This window comes from Schistocerca americana, chromosome 1 (genome assembly GCF_021461395.2).
Source record: "Schistocerca americana isolate TAMUIC-IGC-003095 chromosome 1, iqSchAmer2.1, whole genome shotgun sequence".
Taxonomy (NCBI): Eukaryota; Metazoa; Arthropoda; class Insecta; order Orthoptera; family Acrididae; genus Schistocerca; species Schistocerca americana.
In genome coordinates this window covers 1114482233-1114502035 of record NC_060119.1, presented here as the reverse complement: position 1 = coordinate 1114502035, position 19803 = coordinate 1114482233, and the positions used below count along the sequence as shown (strand labels likewise).

At 45.0% G+C, this 19803-nt stretch overlaps 1 protein-coding gene across 1 annotated transcript in view; it reads left to right on the top strand.

Annotated features, from left to right (window-relative positions):
• The first annotated feature begins 10276 nt into the window (after positions 1-10276).
• The window catches only part of LOC124618726 (dynactin subunit 4), a 52153-nt gene continuing 42626 nt past the window's right edge, over positions 10277-19803 (top strand). The window contains exons 1-2 of the mRNA XM_047145372.1: positions 10277-10539; positions 10650-10899. Of these exons, the coding sequence (XP_047001328.1) occupies positions 10411-10539; positions 10650-10899 (379 nt within the window). The 5' untranslated portion in view covers positions 10277-10410. The remainder of the gene's footprint in view (positions 10540-10649; positions 10900-19803) is intronic.

The following is a 19803-nucleotide window of genomic DNA, read 5'->3' as shown; positions in this document are numbered from 1 at the left end:
ACATAATTAAGAACAATTTGTGGCAAGAGCAATATAATGTTTAAACTTTCGCTACTCTCCGTTTCGCATTTTTGTGTAATTGGGAGTTTTCATGTTTTTAAATACCTGTGTGAGGGCATGAGCCCGAAACCGGTCGTGTGACAAATAAATAACCTTTTATTGTGACTACACAAAGTTTGCAGTGCTAGTTAATAGCCTGGACGCTCGAGCACTGGAGACAATGTCAGACGTCATTTTGATGTCTCCTACACACAATAGATATCCATAATCGTGGGGCATGTTGGTTCAGCTCATGAGCAAATCTTTAGACCAACTGATCCAGCAGGTCGTACAGCTCGAACGTAATGATGACAGCACCCCTTCTGAATTCTGGTGGCAACTGAAGAGTATTGTAGAAGGGACAGTAATGTCGAATGAGAGACTTCGGCATGTGTGGCTCACGCAGCTGCCGCTGGCAGCGAAAACAGCATCAGTCACTTGCGGGATGGTCAGAATTAGGTCTGTACTGTCAGTTGCTGACAAAGTCCATGCGGCAGTGGGGCCGGCGAGCGACTCAGCAATAACATAGGTAGCAGACAACTGCAACACAGTGGAAGCTGCAACTACACAACAGGTGCCAAGGAAGTCTGTCGACGATCAGCTCCGCAGTCTGAAGTTACAGTAGGGAGCAATGCAAAAAAAATTATTGCTGCTGGAGTCGAACAAACAAGAACGGGGTCCTGATGGGCTAGACAGTCGACTATGTTGATACCACATGGTTTGGTGTGCTCGTCACGAGACGCACATTTCCCCATGCATTCCCAAACGGCCCCAACGACCTGCATTAGGCGAAGCAGGCTGTGTAGCTTCACGAGGGCGCTAGAATATGTACGAATAGTTGGCCATTATGTCCACAGAGTTATGTCCACAGACAGCGGTGGTGGAGTGACAGAAGAACAGACAGAGTGGGGCACTCAAGATCGGCACAGTTATTCGAGACATTCCTCCAATACCCGTGCAAATGTCTAAATGAGTTAGTCTGTGCACCATTACTTGTATGTGACAGGTAGAAAGGTAAACTGATGTTACCTGTCCAATTCAGACTCAAACGTTAGCGCACTTCCATTTGATCGAAATCGAAAAGAGGTGGTGGGCGCATTTAACAATTCGTCCCTCATGATTAATGGTGAAGAGGAGGCGACAGTGGAAATATGTTTCAGCAAGGTTTCCAAATGGATGTTCATACTGGCTGATGTGCATGAACCAATACTACGTGCAGATTTCATCCACCATCATGGATTGTGGTCACAGATGAACACAAGCGCAAGTTAGGTGGAGAGATGAGATGATAACGGGCACAATAGCCAGAAGTACAAGCAACACAGTCGCTTTACCTGATGATTCAGTTAAACTTGAAATGAGGTAAGAAGTTCCAGGTAGAGGGTTGAAGGTAATGTATACCACAGTGCACCATATCAAGACTACAGCAGGCCCACCAGTCTCCTGCTGACCAAGGAGAATAGCACTCGCCTAATTTGCAGAACCAAAAACATAATTTGAAAACATCTTGCAAGCAGGCATTTTACGAAGATTGGATAGTGCATGGGCATCACCATTGCGCCTCGTTAGGAACAAAGATGGGACATGGAGACCCCATGGGGATTATTGACTTCAGAATGCACAGACAGTACCTGACTACTATCCCATAAATAATTTGCGAGATTGTAAGAAATATCAGCCTTGGGCTATGGTCTTCAGCGTAGTGGATTGAAAGAAGGCACACAACCAGATTCTGATCACTGAAGATAACATTCCCAAGATGGCTGTGATAAAGTCTTTCACACTTTGGGAATGCCTCCATATCCCATTTCGATTGAAAAATGTAGCCCAAGACCTGTCTGAGATTTGTAGATGAAGTATTGACGGGCCTGGATTTCTGCTTTATATACCTGAATGGGGGACTGATGACAACAGATGTTAAGTCCCATAGTGATCAGAGCCATACCTGAATGAATTTTTAATAGTTTCATGGACAGCTGAGTAACATGAAGATTACTTCAAAGCATTATTTGTCAGGATAAAGCTATTTGGGATTGTGCTAAATGAAGCAAAGCGTGTTCTCCACCAAAACCAAGTGACATTCCTCGGTCACATGGTATCAGCAGTTGGTATCCACTCAGCTTCCGAAACATTCATTGGTCGATCGATTTTCAGCAGTTATGAAGATTCCTTGAAATCTCAGCTTTTATAGGCGCCACCTACTTGGTGCAGTATAGATGGAGGTACCGCTGATGGACACACTAGTAGGTAACAAACACTACAGGCAAACAGCCCCTACCATGGACGCCCACCACGGAGAAAGCCTTTGAAAAGGTAAGAGCTAGTTTACAAAGAGCAGCACGGTTCTCACCCAGTTCATAATGCGCTGAAGCCAACCAGTTGGCTATTGCTGCAGCAAAAATTCTGTCAAAACATGGAAGGCAGTTGGAAGGCTTTACGGATTTTCTCCTGGGAGCATTCGGGAGCCTAGATTAAGTGGAGTGCATATGATCAGAAATCACTGGCCATACACCACATCTATTCTTATGTTGAAGCTTGACTATTTACGATCTACACTGGTCGCAAGCCAATCACATTCACTTTCCAAAGTATGAAAGAAGGTTATTCTCGCCAGATCCGCCAGTCAGAATTTATCAGACAATTTACTACTCAGATAAGGCACATTATAGGTGCAGAGAACATAGTGGCTGAATTCTTTTCTCAAGAGTTGGTGCAATTTCTGTCAAAATAGATAACGACAAATTGAGTGTGGAGCAAGCCAGAGATGAGCTGCTACAATAGATGTTGCAAAGCAACCCAACATCCCTTAAGCTCGAGCAAGTGTTGTTATTGGGTAGGGAAGAATTTATTTAGTGCAATGTGTCCAAGACACCACCTAGGCCATTTATGTCCCAGTCACTGCGTGAATCAGTTTTTGACAGCATCCATAACCTTGCACATCCCACTGTGAACACTACCATTGAAGTGATGACAGAGAAATTTGTGCCACCCAGTATAAAGAAAGATTGCCATATATGGGTAGGGGAACGTCTGAACTGTCGAAAATGTAAAGTTTGCAGGCATGTGTACCAGCCAGTGGGAGATTTTCCCAAGACACCAAGTCAGTTCTCTCACATGCATACAGACCTCATAGGGCCTCTCTCACCTTCGGAGGAATATTGTTGCTTGTTTACGTTAATGGACAGATAAACATATTGGGCAGAAACAATGCCTATTGAGAATATGCCAGCGGAGATGACAGAAAGGGCATATCTGAATACAAGAATTTCCCCCTTCAGATGTGCAGTTACATCACCCCAGATTAAGTGTGACAATTTGACTCAACTTTATTTCTTGAGATATCTAAACTATGTGCATTTCAGCACCATCATACTGCCAGCTATCATCAACAGTGAAGCGGGAGGCCTGTTTATAGCGATAAGAAGTGCAATAGTATCGAAGGAAATTGACGGAGATCCGAAATGTGAAATAATTTCGTGAAAGTCACGGTTAAAGCAGGCTCAGACATGGTAATTGGATGTCTCTATAGGCCCCCTGGCTCAGCAGCTGTTGTGGCTGAGCACTTGAAGGATAATTTGGAAAACATTGCGAGTAGATTTCCCCACCATATTATAGTTCTGGGTGGAGATTTTAATTTGCCGTATATAGACTGAGAGACTCAAACGTTCGTAACGGGTGGCAGGGACAAAGAATCCAGTGAAATTTTTTTAAGTGCTTTATCTGAAAACTACCTTGAGCAGTTAAACAGAGAACCGACTCGTGGCGATAACATATTTGATCTTCTGCTGACAAACAGACCCGAACTATTTGAAACAGTTAACGCAGAACAGGGAATCAGCGATCATAAAGCGGTTACTGCATCGATGATTTCAGTCGTAAATAGAAATATTAAAAAAGGTAGGAAGATTTTTCCGTTTAGCAAAAGTGACAAAAAGCAGATTTCAGAGTACCTGATGGCTCAACACAAAAGTTTTGTCTCAAGTACAGATAGTTTTGAGGATAAGTGGACAAAGTTCAAAACCATAGTACAATATGCGTTAGATGAGTATGTGCCAAGCAAGATCGTAAGAGATGGAAAAGAGCCACCGTGGTACAACAACCGAGTTAGAAAACTGCTGCGGAAGCAAAGGGAACTTCACAGGAAACATAAACATAGCCAAAGCCTTGCAGACAAACAAAAATTACGCGAAGCGAAATGTAGTGTGAGGAGGGCTATGCGAGACGCGTTCAATGACTTCGAAAGTAAAGTTCTATGTACTGACTTGGCAGAAGATACTAAGAAATTTTGGTCTTATGTCAAAGCGGTAGGTGGATCAAAATAAAATGTCCAGACACTCTGTGACCAAAATGGTACTGAAACAGAGGATGACAGATTAAAGGCCGAAATACTAAATGTCTTTTTCCAAAGCTGTTTCACAGAGGAAGACTGCACTGTAGTTCCTTCTCTAGATTGTCGCACAGATGACAAAATGGTAGATATCGAAATAGACGACAGAGGGATAGAGAAACAATTAAAATCGCTCAAAAGAGGAAAGGCCGCTGGACCTGATGCGATACCAGTTCGCTTTTACACAGAGTATGTGAAGAAACTTGCCTCCCTTCTTGCAGCGCTGTACCGTAGGTCTCTAGAAGAGTGTAGCGTTCCAAAGGATTGGAAAAGGGCATAGGTCATCCCAGATTTCAAGAAGGGACGTCGAACAGATGTGCAGAACTATAGACCTATATCTCTAACGTCGATCAGTTGTAGAATTTTGGAACACGTATTATGTTCGAGTATAATGACTTTTCTGGAGACTAGAAATCTACTCTGTAGGAATCAGCATGGGTTTCGAAAAAGACGGTCGTGTGAAACCTATCTCGCGCTATTCGTCCACGAGATTCGGGTTCACAGGTAGATGCCGTGTTTCTTGACTTCCGCAAGGCGTTGGATACAGTTCCCCACAGTCGTTTAATGAACAAAGTAAGAGCATATGAACTATCAGATTGGATTGAAGAGTTCCTAGATAACAGAAGGCAGCATGTCATTCTCAATGGAGAGAAGTCTTACGAAGTAAGAGTGATTTCAGGTGTGCCGCAGGGGAGTGTCGTAGGACCATTGCTATTCACAATATACCTAAATGACCTTGTGGATGACATCAGAAGTTCACTGAGGCTTTTTGCGGACGATGCTGTGGTATATCGAGAGGTGGTAATAATGGAAAATTGTACTGAAATGCAGAAGGATCTGCCGCGAATTGACGCATGGTGCAGGGAATGGCAATTGAATCTCAATGTAGACAAGTGTAATGTGCTGAGAATACATAGAAAGAAAAATCCCTTATCATTTAGCTACAATATAGCAGGTCAGCAACAGGAAGCAGTTAATGCCATAAATTATCTGGAAGTAGGCATTAGAAGTGTTTCAAAATGGAATGATCATATAAAGCTGATCGTCAGTAAAGCAGATGCCAGACTGAGATTCATTGGAAGAATCCTAAGGAAATGCAATCCGAAAACAAAGGCAGTTGGTTACAGTACGGTTGTTCGCCCACTGCTTGAATACTGCTCAGCAGTGTGGGATCCGTACCAGATAGGGTTGATAGAAGAGATAGGGAAGATCCACTGGAGAGCAGTGGGCTTCGTTACAGGATCATTTGGTAATCACAAAAGCGTTACGGAGATGATAGATAAACTCCAGTGGAAGACTCTGCAGGAGAGACGCTCAGTACCTCGTTACGGGCTTTTGTTGAAGTTTCGAGAACATACCTTCACCAAAGAGTCAAGCGAAGAGACCATGAGGATGAAATCAGAGAGATTAGAGCCCACACAGAGGCATACCGACAATCCTTCTTTCCACGAACAACACGAGACTGGAATAGAAGGGAGAACCGATAGAGGTACTCAAGGTACCCTCCGCCACACAACGTCAGGTGGCTTGCGGAGTATGGATGTAGATGTAGATGTCGGAAAGTATGGAACAAATCCCTGCACATTCTGAGAGATGTGTCCCACTATGTGTGTAAAGCACCAACTACAGACAATGAGTGAAGAGACTTAGTTGTACTTTGGCCAACCTGCTGAGTTGTGTTACCCTATTCATTCTTTGCTCGAATGTTTCTGACAACGCTCTGTTTACCTGTTGTTAAGTGAAAATTTTCATGCAATCGAGAAAATTAACAGTTATTGTTCGATCTTTGAGGAGTTCTGTATCTGCAGACAACACCATAAGCAATACACAGAGTTTCAGCAAGAACAGAAAATCATCTGATAGAGCCCAGAATGTCGTGACTACTACTATGGATTTTCCATCAATTCTACTTCTACAGCACAAGTTTCAAAATGCAAATCACTGCAAAATCTGAGAGTGTATTTTACATTATTTCTAAATATAAATGGCAGCTCCTACTGAATTTCATTTTCCAGTGGTTTGAGGTCCCTGAATAATATAAATTCAAACGCAAAGTTCTTATTCAGCGAAGGTAAAACGAAACAAAACAAAAGTTTGTTTTGTTTGCAGATGAAACAAACATTGCAATAAATGACAACTCAAGTGGAGTCTTAGAAAGATCGGTTAATGTAATTTTCATCAACATTAATAAATGGTTGTTAGCCAATTCTTTGTCACTAAACTTTGAAAAAATGTACTCCATCAGATTACAACTTGTAACAGGTTTCCCACGACTATATGCCTAAAATATGGTGACAAACTCATAGAAGTGGACAGTGTTAAATTCTTGGAATTACAGCTTGATAATAAATTCAGCTGGGAGAATCACACCACAGAACTGCTGGAGTGCCTAGGGAAATATCTGTTTGCAATGCAAATGCTATCAGGTGTAGGGGATATAAAAATGAAAAAACTGACATACCATGCTGATTTTTATTCCATAATTTCATATGGGAGTAACTCATCAAGCCAAGCTAAAGCCTTCCAGGTCGAAACGTGTAATAATAATTATGTATAGTGTGAACTCAAGAAATCCTGCAGAGGCTTGTTCAGAGAACTAAAGATACTAACTACTGCTTTACAATACATTTACTCCTTAATGAAATTTATCATTAAAAATATAACTCTTTTTCAAACAAACAGCTCAGTTCCTGGAAACAATACTAAAAATAATAACAACTTTCACAAAGATTTAAAGTCACTTACTTTGTAACATTATCTGAACTTTCCGTCAGTACTTGGCAGTACATGATAATAATATTAAAAAGGAAAAACACTTCCCATGTTCTGCAAAATTATGATTAATTGGTCAAGAATCGACTTTATTCTTCTCTGGCCATCTTCAGTGGACCAAATAAATGTAAATCTGTAGAACAATTAGAAGTATCTTTCCTTTTTAATATGACTTACTCTGGTCCAAAATGCATCGATTTTTCAGGAACACACATTTTCAGTAACCTGATGCACTTGTGTGTGTGTGTGTGTGTGTGTGTGTGTGTGTGTGTGTGTTTTACTACTACTAATAATAATGCAAATATTAAAATACTAGTACAGTCTGTCTGCTGTACCAATTCAGTGCAGTAGTGCCATAACTGTAAATAAGTGTTGTAAAATGATTCTTCTCTTCAATGTTTACTATCTCACGGATGAAAAATAGGTTTAAAATTTTTTTACTCATTACACATCCATGAAGATCATTCCACTTAGGATCTGTCAAAGATTCATAGCATACTCATATTTGTTTTTCGTAGTAAATGTTTATTGTGTATTCTTGTCTGTCTGACATATTCTACATCCTGAGGGATCTCCTCACTATGGATTCATTGGAACATAAAGTATATCTAATATAATCTAATCTAATCTAAACATCCATGCTCAACGAGTTGCAGACAGGAAACCATATTGCCATCCATCATTGTATGCCTGAATTGCTTGTCTGATTTATCAGCTTGCCTGGGATTTCCATGTGATCAGTGACTGTCCACTGCACTGTCCACACATGCGCCATCTCCCAAGCGATGGATCACTAAATGCCTTCTCTGAAAACTACCTAGAACAGATAGCTAGGAACCCAACTCATGATGAAAACATATTGGATCTCATGATATAAAACAGACCTGATCTCTTTGAAAACGTCCACATCAAAACTGGTGTCAGTGACCACAACACGGTTATGGCGATAATGGTTACCAAAACACAAATGACAACTAAACCATGAAGAGAGATATACATGTTCAGTAAACTAGATATTAAAACCAGTAGTGTCAAAGCTCAATGAGGCACTTGAAACTTCAGCAGGAGCATGCAGAGGAACTATGGTTCAAGTTTATAAGAATATTGACCTCACACTGAATAGGCTTGTACCCAGTAGAACAGTTCATAACTGGAGGGAATCTTCATGGTATACAGTCACTATAAAGAAACTTCTAAGGAAACAGATATTACTGCATAATCGGTGTAAATCAAAGTATAGGGCTATAGACAGGGAGATGGTGAATGAAACTTGTTTGGCTGTCAAGAAAGCAATGTGTGATGCCTTCAATGACTACCTCAGCAGAATATTATCAGATGATCTTTCACAGAACCAAATGAAATTCTGGTCATACGTAAAGGCTGTTAGTGGTGCCACAGTCAGGGTTCAGTTCTTAGTGAATGAGACAGGAACTGAAACTGAGGGCAGCAAAGCAAAAGCTGAAACGTTTAACTCTATTTTCAAGTGTTTCTTTACAAAGAAAAACACAGGAGAATTGCCCCAATGTAATCCTCATACCACTGAAAAGATGACTGAAATAAGTGTTAGTGTCAGTGGTTTGAGAAACAGCTGAAATCGTTAAAATTGAACACAGCTCCAGGGCCTGATGGAATCCCTGTCAAGTTCTATACTGAATTTGAGTTAGCCCTTCTTCTAACTATGATATATCGTAGATACCTAGATTTGAAAAACGGTGTCCAGTTCTTGTAAAAAAGCACAGGTCACACGTATCTACAAGAAGGGTAGTAGAAGTGATTAACAAAGTTACCATACAATATCCTTGAGATTAATTTGTTGTATAATCTTAGAACATATTCTGCGCTCAAAGGTAATGAGATACCTTGAGTAGAATGACCTCCTCAATGCTAACCAGTGTAGATTCCGAAAACATCGATCATGTGAAACCTAACTATCACTTTTCTCACGTCGTACTGAAAGCTTTGGATCAAGGAAGTCAGGTAGATGCTACACTTCTTGATTTCTGAAAAACATTTGACTCAGTACCACACTTACACTTATTGTCAAAAAGACGATCATATGGGGTATCAAGCGAAATTTGTGACTGGATTGCGGACTTTTTGGAGTAAGGATGCAGCATCTTATCTTGGGTGGAGAGTCATTGTCAAATGGAGAAGCAACTTCGGGTGTGCTCTAGGGAAGTGTACTGGGACCCTTGCTGTTCGTGTTGTATAATAATGACCTTGCAGACAATGTTAAAAGTAAAAACAGGCTTATTGCAGATGATGCAGTTATCTGTAATGAAGTACTACCTGGAGGAATTGCAAAATTATTCAGACAGATCTTGACAAGACTTCAAAGTGGTGCAAAGACTGGCAACTTGCTTTAAATGTTTGGAAAGTAAAATTGTGTACTTCATTAAATGAAAAAACGTGGTATCCTTTGACTACAATATCAGTGAGTAACTATTGGAAGCGGCCAACTCATACAAATATTTTGGTGTAACACTTTGTAGGGATACGAAATGGAATGAAGACATAGGTTCAGTTGTGGATGAAGCAGGTGGTCGACTTCGGTTTATTGGTAGACTACTGGGGAAATGTAATCAGTCTACAAAGGAGATTGCTTACAAATCAGTCATGCGACCTGTCTCAGAATATTTCTCAAGTGTGTGGGACCTATACCAAATAGATCTCACAGAGGATACTGAACCTATTCAGAGAAGGGCAGCATGAATCGTCACGGGTTTGTTTAATTCGCGGGAGAGTGTCACAAGGTACTGAGGGAAATGAACTGGAAAGCTCCTGAAGGAACTATCGCGAGAAAGTCTATTAACAGCGTGTCAAGAAGAGGCTTTAAATGATGACTCCAGGAATATACTGCAATCCCCTACGTATCACTGACATAGGGATCGTGAGAATAAGATGAGAAGAATAAGATGAGGCATTCAAACAGTCATTCTTCCCGCGCTCCTTACGTGAATAGGAAGAAACCCCTATAGCTGGTACAATGGGACGTAGCCTCTGCCATGCACCTCACGGTGGTCTGCAGATTGTAGATGTAGCTCCGTCGCTCGTGTGTTAGGCGCTTAGGGGAAGTGGCATAACTTTCCGGTACGTCGGTGTGATAAACTTTGTGTCGGCTTACGGGAGTAACTGTCAATGTGTTTATTTCAAATAATGACAAAATGCCAGAAGATATGTAAATAGCCTGAACATTGTTTTCCCTTGGAAACATGGCTTTCATTCATCTCCCAGACATTGTTCGTTATGCTTGCACTTGTGGTTCGTTGAAACCAATTTCGAGGATATACTTTTGCAGGCACTGTCTGAAAGTAAGATGTGGATACTGTGTTCTACACGAGGTAAAACTTTTGGAAGATCGCCTAATGCTTCTTGATGACAGTGTGTTCACTAAAAGAGATTGATTTATTCACTTCGCGCATTTGAATATTACTCGTTCATTCTTTTACAGGTGGATTCCCATTACTGTGCTCATTGCCTTGAGAACATCCCTTCAGCAGAAGCGAGACTTAAAAAACAGAAATGTGCCAGTTGTTTTGATTGCCCTAGTTGCCTAAACACACTGTCTACACGAACAACGGTGCAGACGACTCATAATCCAGATGACCCGTCCAAGACAGTTACGCGTAAAGCATATTATTTGTCTTGCGGCTGCTGTCGTTGGACTTCAAGGGATGTGGGACTAGCCGACCAAACTGTCGGTATGACACACAATCTGCATGCCTAAAGTTTTATACGGTGTTTTGTCTCATTACATTCGAAAATGGCAATTGTTATATTACCAGAAAATTAATTATTGTAATACTCTTAACAATGGAAAATCCAGAATAGAGTGTAACGATATTATGAAAAGGAAAGCTGCTACTCACCATATAGCGGAGATGCCGGGAATAGTCACAGCAAGAAGACACAATTAACGCTTTCGGCCGTTGGCCTTCGTCAACAACAACAACAACACACACACACGACTCGTGTGTGCTAGTTCCGTTTGCGTGTGTGTGTGTGTTGGCGAAGGCCACGGGCCGAAAGCTTTAATTGTGAGACACCTTTTATTGTGCCTATCTGGGACTCAGCATCTCCGCTGTATGGTGAGTAGCAACCTCCGTTTCATAATATTATTGTGTAACTCCTTAAGAGTTGGTGGCTGTTCTGTTGTATAGTGAATCAGGATGAACAAATTTAATCACTTATAAGGAAATAACATTTATGAAGAAATTATGTATTATTCTACAGTATCAGTTTTGGTACGAAATAAGTCACTCTTCCAAACCACATCTGTTTGTACATAAAATATTGTAATTGTACTACTAGTAAAACTCCAATTGAACACATTTAGGTTATCATAATTTACCTTGATACCTACATGTACACAATTATGGGCTCGAGTTTGATATTGGAGTCCCTCGAAGTCATGATAGTGGTGACAGATACATCTGTAGTGTAGCCTGAGGTCAAGATGAGGTTGAAAGGTAATAATTTGGTTGTTAGTTGGCAATCCAACTTGAATGCTGAAGGAAGGTTGTGGTAACAGATTGACCTGCAGTGTAGGCTAATGTGTATATTTGCGAAACATTTAACCCACTTTTCATCATTAAAACTAAAACTTCAAGATAAATTCAGAAAACATACATTCAGTAATGGACAAGGTTCTGAAGAGTATTTTATGGACGTTTATTGAACATAAATTACAAAAAATGCCATGGGGAGGTGGATTCCTACACAAAACTTACCCAGTTATGCAACATTTATGATTCATATATAGTGTGGGAGGGTCAGAAGGAATATTCGATACTAGTCTTCGGCTTTGCTGAGTAATGTAATGTAATAGCTGCTGTGACATCACCTTTTGGTGTGTATTCTTGCAGATTGGTTGTTAGTTGAATGTCCAAGCAAGATATCTGGATGTGGTGACAGATTGATCTCTAGCTTAGTCCATTACTGTCTTCATGTTGTTTACAGCATTTGTCGCATGTTTCCTAAATCACTGGTCAAAGCCAAGATACCTTGTTATCTGTTATAAAATTGTGCATATTATAAGACTCATAGTTTATGTGTGATGGATGTTTATAATATGCATCAAAATACTCATTTAGACTTGTCCATTATCTAAGCATGTGGGCATAGCAGGTTAAGAAGATAACAATGGTGAGAAAAAGAGAAAAGGTAGATAACTGTGTTGAATTAATCATCAGGGGAAAATATTGGCAGTTCCATTTCATATATAGACAAAGGCCCACATTGTTCAAAGATAGGTGGACTGCTGTAAATTATCAGGAAGGACATTTCAGTTAAGACCTTTCCACATTTTGGTGGATACTTTTTGGCCTGCAGCAGCATTCTTCAGTTCTGTAAGGGAAAGATTTTTTCCACTATGTTAATGGAGATTGCAGCTACTGGCTGGGTACATTTCACCACAATCTGAAAAAGCTTCAGGAAAAATCAGATAATAGGGCATGCATATGCACTACTACATAAAAAATGGCAATGAATGAGCATTGCTACATGTTTTCAGCCAAACAAAATATGTAAGTAGTAGTTTGTTGTGCTTGCTTCATGTAGGGGAGCTGTGTAGTGGATATTGTCTGTCTACAAGTAAAAATCTTTGTTTTCTGTGAATGTTGACAACAGAAGCTTTGGTGAACATATCATGAGTAATGGACAAAAAATGTGTCACAGGATTTATAAAATATGGAAAGAGTGAGAATAATGTGAGCCAGTGGTGTATTCTTCGACCAGGGTGCTCAATTATAAGACTCATAGTTTATGTGTGATGGATGTTTATAATATGCATCAAAATACTCATTTAGACTTGTCCATTATCTAATTCACGTATTCTGATTTTACTTTCCAGTTTAAGTTTTTACAACAAAAAGTGTGTTTAATACAGCATAATATGGCGCAAAGGCCAAAGTCTAGATCAGGGCCAGTGGGAGTACGGTGGCTCATAACTACAGCTCGTAGGTTGACAACATGCCAGTATTGCATAGCCAGTGGGATGGTTCTTTATCATAACCAATGAGAGGCAAGAAGAGTGGCAATGTATTTCTAGTCCCACTACCTTTTAACTGGACACCTGCCAGTTATCTTCAGATGAGCCATCGAATGGCTCACATGAAGATGACTGGCAGGTGTCCAGTTGAAATATCGTGTAGTGAAGTTTATTATGACTGGCTGCAATCTCAAAATCCCTTTGAATGTTTAATTTACTGGGAAGTTTTTAAATTTCACACAAGATGGATCTGTAAAATAAAATTAGTTGTTTACTGCTAGAAACACACGTCAGTAAAACAGCTAGGCATAATGTTGCAAAGCAAACGAAATTTAATGAAAATGTAGTGATCAAAGTAGGGAAGGCAAATGGTCAACTTCAGTTTATTGGGAGAATTTGAGAGAAGTGTGGTTCATCTGTAAAGGAGACCACATATTGGACACTAGTGTGATCCATTATTAAATACTCATTAGTGTTTGGGGTCCACACCAGGCTGTATTAAAGAAAGACATGGAAGCAATTTGGAGGTGGGCTGCTAGATTGATTACCAGTAGGTTCAAACAACATGCAAGTATTATGGAGATGCTTTGGGAACTCGAATGGGAATTACTGGAGGGGAGGCGATGTTCTTTTTGAGGAGCAATATTGGGGAAATTGAGAGTACTGACATTCGAGGCTAACTGAAGAATGATTCTATTGCTGCCGATGTACATTTCGTGTAAGGACCATGAAGATAAGACTAAGGACATTAGGGTTCGTATGGAGGCATATGGACAGTAGTTTTTCCCTTATGCTCTGTTTCCGAATGAAACAGGAAAGGAAGTGGCTAGTAGTGGGACAGGGTACCTCCCTTCACGCACCATACGGTGGCTTGCAGAGCATAGATGCAGACGAAGGCCTTCAAATCCTCCCAAGATGGAGAAAATCAAAGAGGGCTGATCTGTAGGGTTACATAGAGATTGGGGGAGGGGGGGGGGAGCAGTTTTGTGCTAACTGCACGGTTGGGGAACATTCCAATATAGAGCTCCTTCCTAAGATCTGAATTCTGGTATGTATCAGTGTTATCCATCATCAAAAACAGAAGATAGTAAATGCAGTAAAACAGCATGCCCCCCTGCAGGTTCGGGGGTTAGAATAGGCCCGCGGTATTCCTGCCTGTCGTAAGAGGCGATTAAAAGGAGTCTCACATGTTTCGGCCTTATGTGATGATCCCCTCTCGGGTTTGACCTCCATCTTTCTAAATTTATCCGAAGAGCGAGCCAATTGGGGAAGGACGCCTTACATGGTGCACTGTATCCGTCGTGCAATTAGACCTTTAGCCGGATTTCTCGTCGTTGCAATGGTGTCCCGCTCGTTTTCGATCTCTTGGGCGAGGATACGTCCCTGTGTGCGATTACCACGCTGCACTCTGCAGTGTTTCTTTTCACTGCGACGACGACCTTGGACATTTTTGCACCTAAGATCCAGCACGGTAGCCAGCCCGTTGTGGTGGGGCCGCCATGTACCCTCTTGGTTGTAGCCCCCTGACAACACAGGGATCGCTCTACTGATGCCTGCGCCGTTAACTCCCCACGTATGCCAAAGAGTAGATGACTATCCTCCTGGGGTATCGGGACTCCCGGCAACGGCCATCCTGCCAGGTGGCCTTTGCTGTGGCTGGGTGGCGCCCGTGGGGAGGGCCCTTGGTCGGAGTAGGTGGCATCAGGGCGGATGACCCGTAATGAAGCGTGGTACATCGTCTCTCGCTGGCCGCCAGCAGTCTCTAAGCGTTTTCGGGCTCAATTTAATGCTCAGAAGTACGATCCGAAAACGTTCCCCTCCCTGGCCACGCCGTGGGAAGAGCGTAAGTCTCAGGATGGAGGTACCAGTTATTCGCCCCGATTCTTAGTTTGTACGAGAGCTGATGGGGAGTCTTTTCTCTCCACAAAGCCTCAGTTCTTCGTCGAGCATTTACACCACATAAGAGTTTAAATATGGTCCAGGGTGTTATTTTCCATAGGGACCTCCTTTTGCAGTCTGATGACGAGCTGCGCGCCAACTTAGAACGTAGAGGTGTTCATTTCGTCCGGCGCGTTCATCGGGGTCCGAGGAACAATCAGGTTGCTACCGGTGCCTTCATCTTGGCCTTCGAGGGTGATACGTTACCGGAAAAGGTCAAGGTGATGGTCTACCGATGTGACGTCAAACCCTATATCCCTCCCCCGATGCGGTGCTTCAAGTGCTGGAAGTTCGGCCATATGTCTTCCCGCTGCACTTCCAGCCTCACATGTCGAGATTGCGGACGCCCATCTCATCCCGATACTCCATGTGCCCCGCCTCCCATCTGCGTCAACTGCGGGGAGCACCATTCACCTTGCTCGCCAGACTGTAAAGTCTTTCAGAAAGAGCGCAAAATCATGGAATATAAGACCCTGGACCGGCTGACCTATACTGAGGCCAAGAGGAAATATGACAGACTCCATCCTGTGCGAATGACATCTTCTTATGCAGCTGCTACAACACCTGTGCTAGCCCCATCAGTTTCGAGACTTCCAGCCAGCTCGATAAGCAGTAAGACTCCTCCTGCCCCCTTGCCAGTGGGGGGCTCTACCCACCGGGTTGCTCCTGCGCCACCTACCTCAGGGGCAACACCATCCCCCCCATCAGGGACGTCCGTCCCTGCTTCTAAGCCGGAGAAGTGTCCAACTTCTTCGGCTTCTCACGCTCGCAAGGGGTCCCTCGGGTCCCTCCCTTCCCAGGTTTCCACCAGTGGGAAGGCTGACGACCGACAGTGGCGTAAGTGCCCGCAATCAGCTGGTCAACGGGCTTCACGATCCTCCTCAGTCCCGGAGACTGAATCGGTGAAGCCCTCCCAGCCAGTTAAACCCAAGGAGCAGCGTGAGAAATCAAAGAAGAAGAGCTCTAAGCCCAAGGAACTCGCGGTGGCAGCCACCCCACCGCCACCTTCCAGATCTGCATCTGAGGACGAGGTGGAGATCCTGGCGTCAGCTGAGGACCTCGATCTCGCCGGTCCCTCAGACGCCATGGATAGCGCTAGCACGGGTGCTCCATCGGAGGCAGCAGGTGACCCAGCGGCGTAATCTGCCTTCACAGTCCTGTCACGCCTTTGTCCGCCATGGACACTACCGTCCTCCAGTGGAACTGCAGCGGTTTCTTCCACCATTTAGCTGAGCTCCGCCAACTTCTCAGCCTTCGCCCTTTCTTCTGCATTGCTCTCCAGGAAACTTGGTTTCCAGCGATGCGAACCCCCGCCCTCCGTGGCTATCGGGGTTATTATAAGAACCGAGCAGCTTATGAAAGGGTGTCTGGTGGCGTCTGCATATATGTCCTTCACACTCTGCACAGCGAGTCTGTCCCTCTCCAGACGCCTTTAGAGGCTGTCGCTGTACGCGTGTGGACGCCACAGGCTGTTACCGTCTGCAGTCTTTACATTCCACCGGATGGTGATGTCTCGCAGCCTGTCCTGGCTGCACTGGTCGCCCAATTGCCGCCACCTTTCTTGCTATTGGGCGACCTCAACACCCATAACCCTCTGTGGGGTGGGTCAGTGGCCACAGGTCGGGGCGCCATCGTTGAGCAATTATTGTCGCAGCTCGATCTCTCGCTGTTAAATGATGGTGCCTTCACACACTTCAGTGTGGCGCATGGCACCTACTCCGCCATTGACCTTTCCATCTGTAGCCATAGCCTCTTACCGTCTGTCCAATGGAGTGTGCATGACGACCTGTGTGGTAGTGACCACTTTCCGCTCTTTTTGTCACTACCACAGCGTCACTCTTCTGGGCGCCCTAGCAGATGGGCTATGAATAAGGCTGACTGGGATTTGTTCTCCTCCACTGCCGCTTTTGAGCCTCTCTCTACTGATGCCATTGATGCGGTGGTTCAATCGGTCACCACCGGCATCGTTACTGCCGCCGAATCTGCCATTCCCCGTTCTTCTGGGTCTCCTCGGCGGAAGGCTGTGCCTTGGTGGTCGCCTGAGATCGCTGAAGCGATTAAAGATCGCCGGCGGGCGCTCCAGCGTCACAAGCAACATCCCTCCTTAGCGCACCTTATCGCCTTCAAACGGCTGCGTGCGCGGGCCCGCCTCCTTATCCGCCAAGGCAAGAAGGAGTGCTGGGAGCGGTATGTGTCCACCATTGGCCTCCATGTCACTCCCTCGCAGGTCTGGGCCAAGATTCGACGCGTCTACGGCTATCGGACCCCTGCCAGCGTCCCTGCGCTCTCACTGAATGGAGCCGTGTGTACTGACTCAGACGTCATTGCAAATCGCTTAGCAGAGCATTTTGCTATGAGTTCCGCTTCTGCGAATTACCCCCAGGCCTTCCGCTCTATTAAAGAGCGGCTGGAACGTCGGAGCCTTTCGTTTCGCACCAACCACCCGGAATCTTACAATGCTCCATTCAGTGAGTGGGAATTTCGCAGTGCCCTAGCTGCTTGCCCTGATACCGCTCCTGGGCCAGATGGCATCCACTGTCAGATGCTGAAACACCTTTCAGTGGACTGCCAGCGGCGCCTTCTCGATCTTTACAACCGTCTTTGGGTCGAGGGGGAGTTTCCGTCGCAATGGCGGGAAGGCATTGTCATCCCCGTTTTGAAACCTGGAAAGACCCCTCTGGAGGTGGACAGCTACCGTCCCATTAGCCTCACCAACGTTCTTTGCAAGTTGCTTGAACGGATGGTGAGCCGGCGCTTGCATTGGGTACTGGAGTCTCGGGGCCTTCTGGCTCCGTCTCAGGGTGGGTTCCGTAGAGGCCGCTCCGCCACCGACAATCTGGTGAGCCTGGAGTCGGCCATCCGTACTGCTTTTGCCCGCCGTCAGCACCTGGTCGCTGTCTTTTTCGACATGCGGAAGGCGTACGATACGACATGGCGTCATCACATTCTTTCTACGCTTCATGGATGGGGTCTTCGGGGTCCTCTGCCGATTTTTATCCGCAATTTTCTGTCGTGTCGTACCTTCCGCGTGCAAGTCGCGGCCTCGTATAGTTCTTCCAACGTCCAGGAGAACGGTGTGCCACAGGGCTCTGTTTTAAGTGTCTGTCTGTTTTTAATAGCCATTAATGGGCTTGCTGCGGCCGTGGGAAATTCTGTCTCCGCTTCCCTGTATGCTGACGACTTCTGCCTTTACTACAGCTCTACTGGCATTGCAGCTGTTGAACGTCAGCTACAGGGCGCTATCCGTAAGGCGCAGTCTTGGGCTGTAGCGCATGGGTTTCAGTTTTCGGCAGCCAAGACCCGCGTTATGCATTTCTGCCGGCGCCGAACAGTCCATCCTGAGCCGCGGCTTTATCTTGCCGACGAACTCCTTGCTGTGGTGGAGACCCACAGGTTTCTCGGGGTGGTTTTCAATGCCCGGTTGACTTGGCTGCCTCATATCCGGCAGCTTAAACAGACGTGTTGGCGGCATCTAAACGCTCTGAGATGCTTGAGCCACACCCGCTGGGGCGCCGACCGCTCTACCCTGTTGCGGCTCTACCAGGCGTTAATCCAGTCCCGTCTGGATTATGGGAGCCTGACTTATGGCTCAGCATCCCCATCTGCGTTACGGGTGCTGGACCCAATTCTCCACAGCGGGATACGCCTTGCCACTGGTGCTTTCCGCACCAGCCCTGTGGACAGCGTACTAGTGGAGGCAGGTGTACCTCCACTGCGGGTACGACGCCAACAATTACTGGCTGCTTATGCTGCCCATGTTTTTAGTTTGCCCAGGCATCCAAATTACCGTGTCCTGCTCCCGCGGTCGGTCGTCCATCTGCCGGACCGTCGGCCCCGGTCGGGTTGTCCGATCGCCGTACGCGTCAAGGAGCTTCTCTGCGGGCTTGGGTTTTTCCCTGTTCCGCCTCCTTTCCAGGCGCCTCTGCGTACACCCCCGTGGTGTGTTCCTCGCCCTTGCCTTCGGCTCGACTTGGCACAGGGCTCGAAGGACTCGGTCCCTCCAGAGGCCTTCCGCTGCCGCTTTTATTCCATCCTTGCCACGTATCAGGGCTCTGGAATTGTTTACACCGACGGTTCGATGGTTGCTGTTCGTGTCGGGTATGCGCTAATTCTAGGGGACCATTCCGAACAACGGTCCTTGGCGGCTGGCTGCAGCGTTTACACTGCTGAGCTAGTCGAGCCCTAGAGTACATCCGCTCCTGCTCAGGTGAGTCCTTCGTGATCTGTAGCGATTCCCTGAGCGGTTTACGAGCTCTCGACCAGTGTTTTCCTCGTTCTCGTCTGGTGATGGCTATCCATGAGTCCCTGCATACTCTTGCGCGTTGCGGCCGCTCTGTGGTCTTTGTGTGGACCCCCGGTCATGTCGGTATCCCGGGCAATGAACATGTTGACCGCCTGGCGAAAGAGGCCACGTGTAAACCATCTCTGGATGTTGGCCTCCCAGAGACTGATTTGCGGGCAGTCCTCCGCCGAAAAGTTTTTGCGCTTTGGGACGCTGAATGGCGCGATCGGATTACACCCAATAAACTCCGTGCCATTAAGGAGACGACGACTGTGTGGAGGTCATCCCTGCGAGCCAACCGCAGGGACTCCGTCGTCCTTTGTCGGCTCCGCATTGGCCACTCCCGGCTAATACACAGTTATCTACTGCGCCGGGAGGACCCTCCTCTGTGTCGCT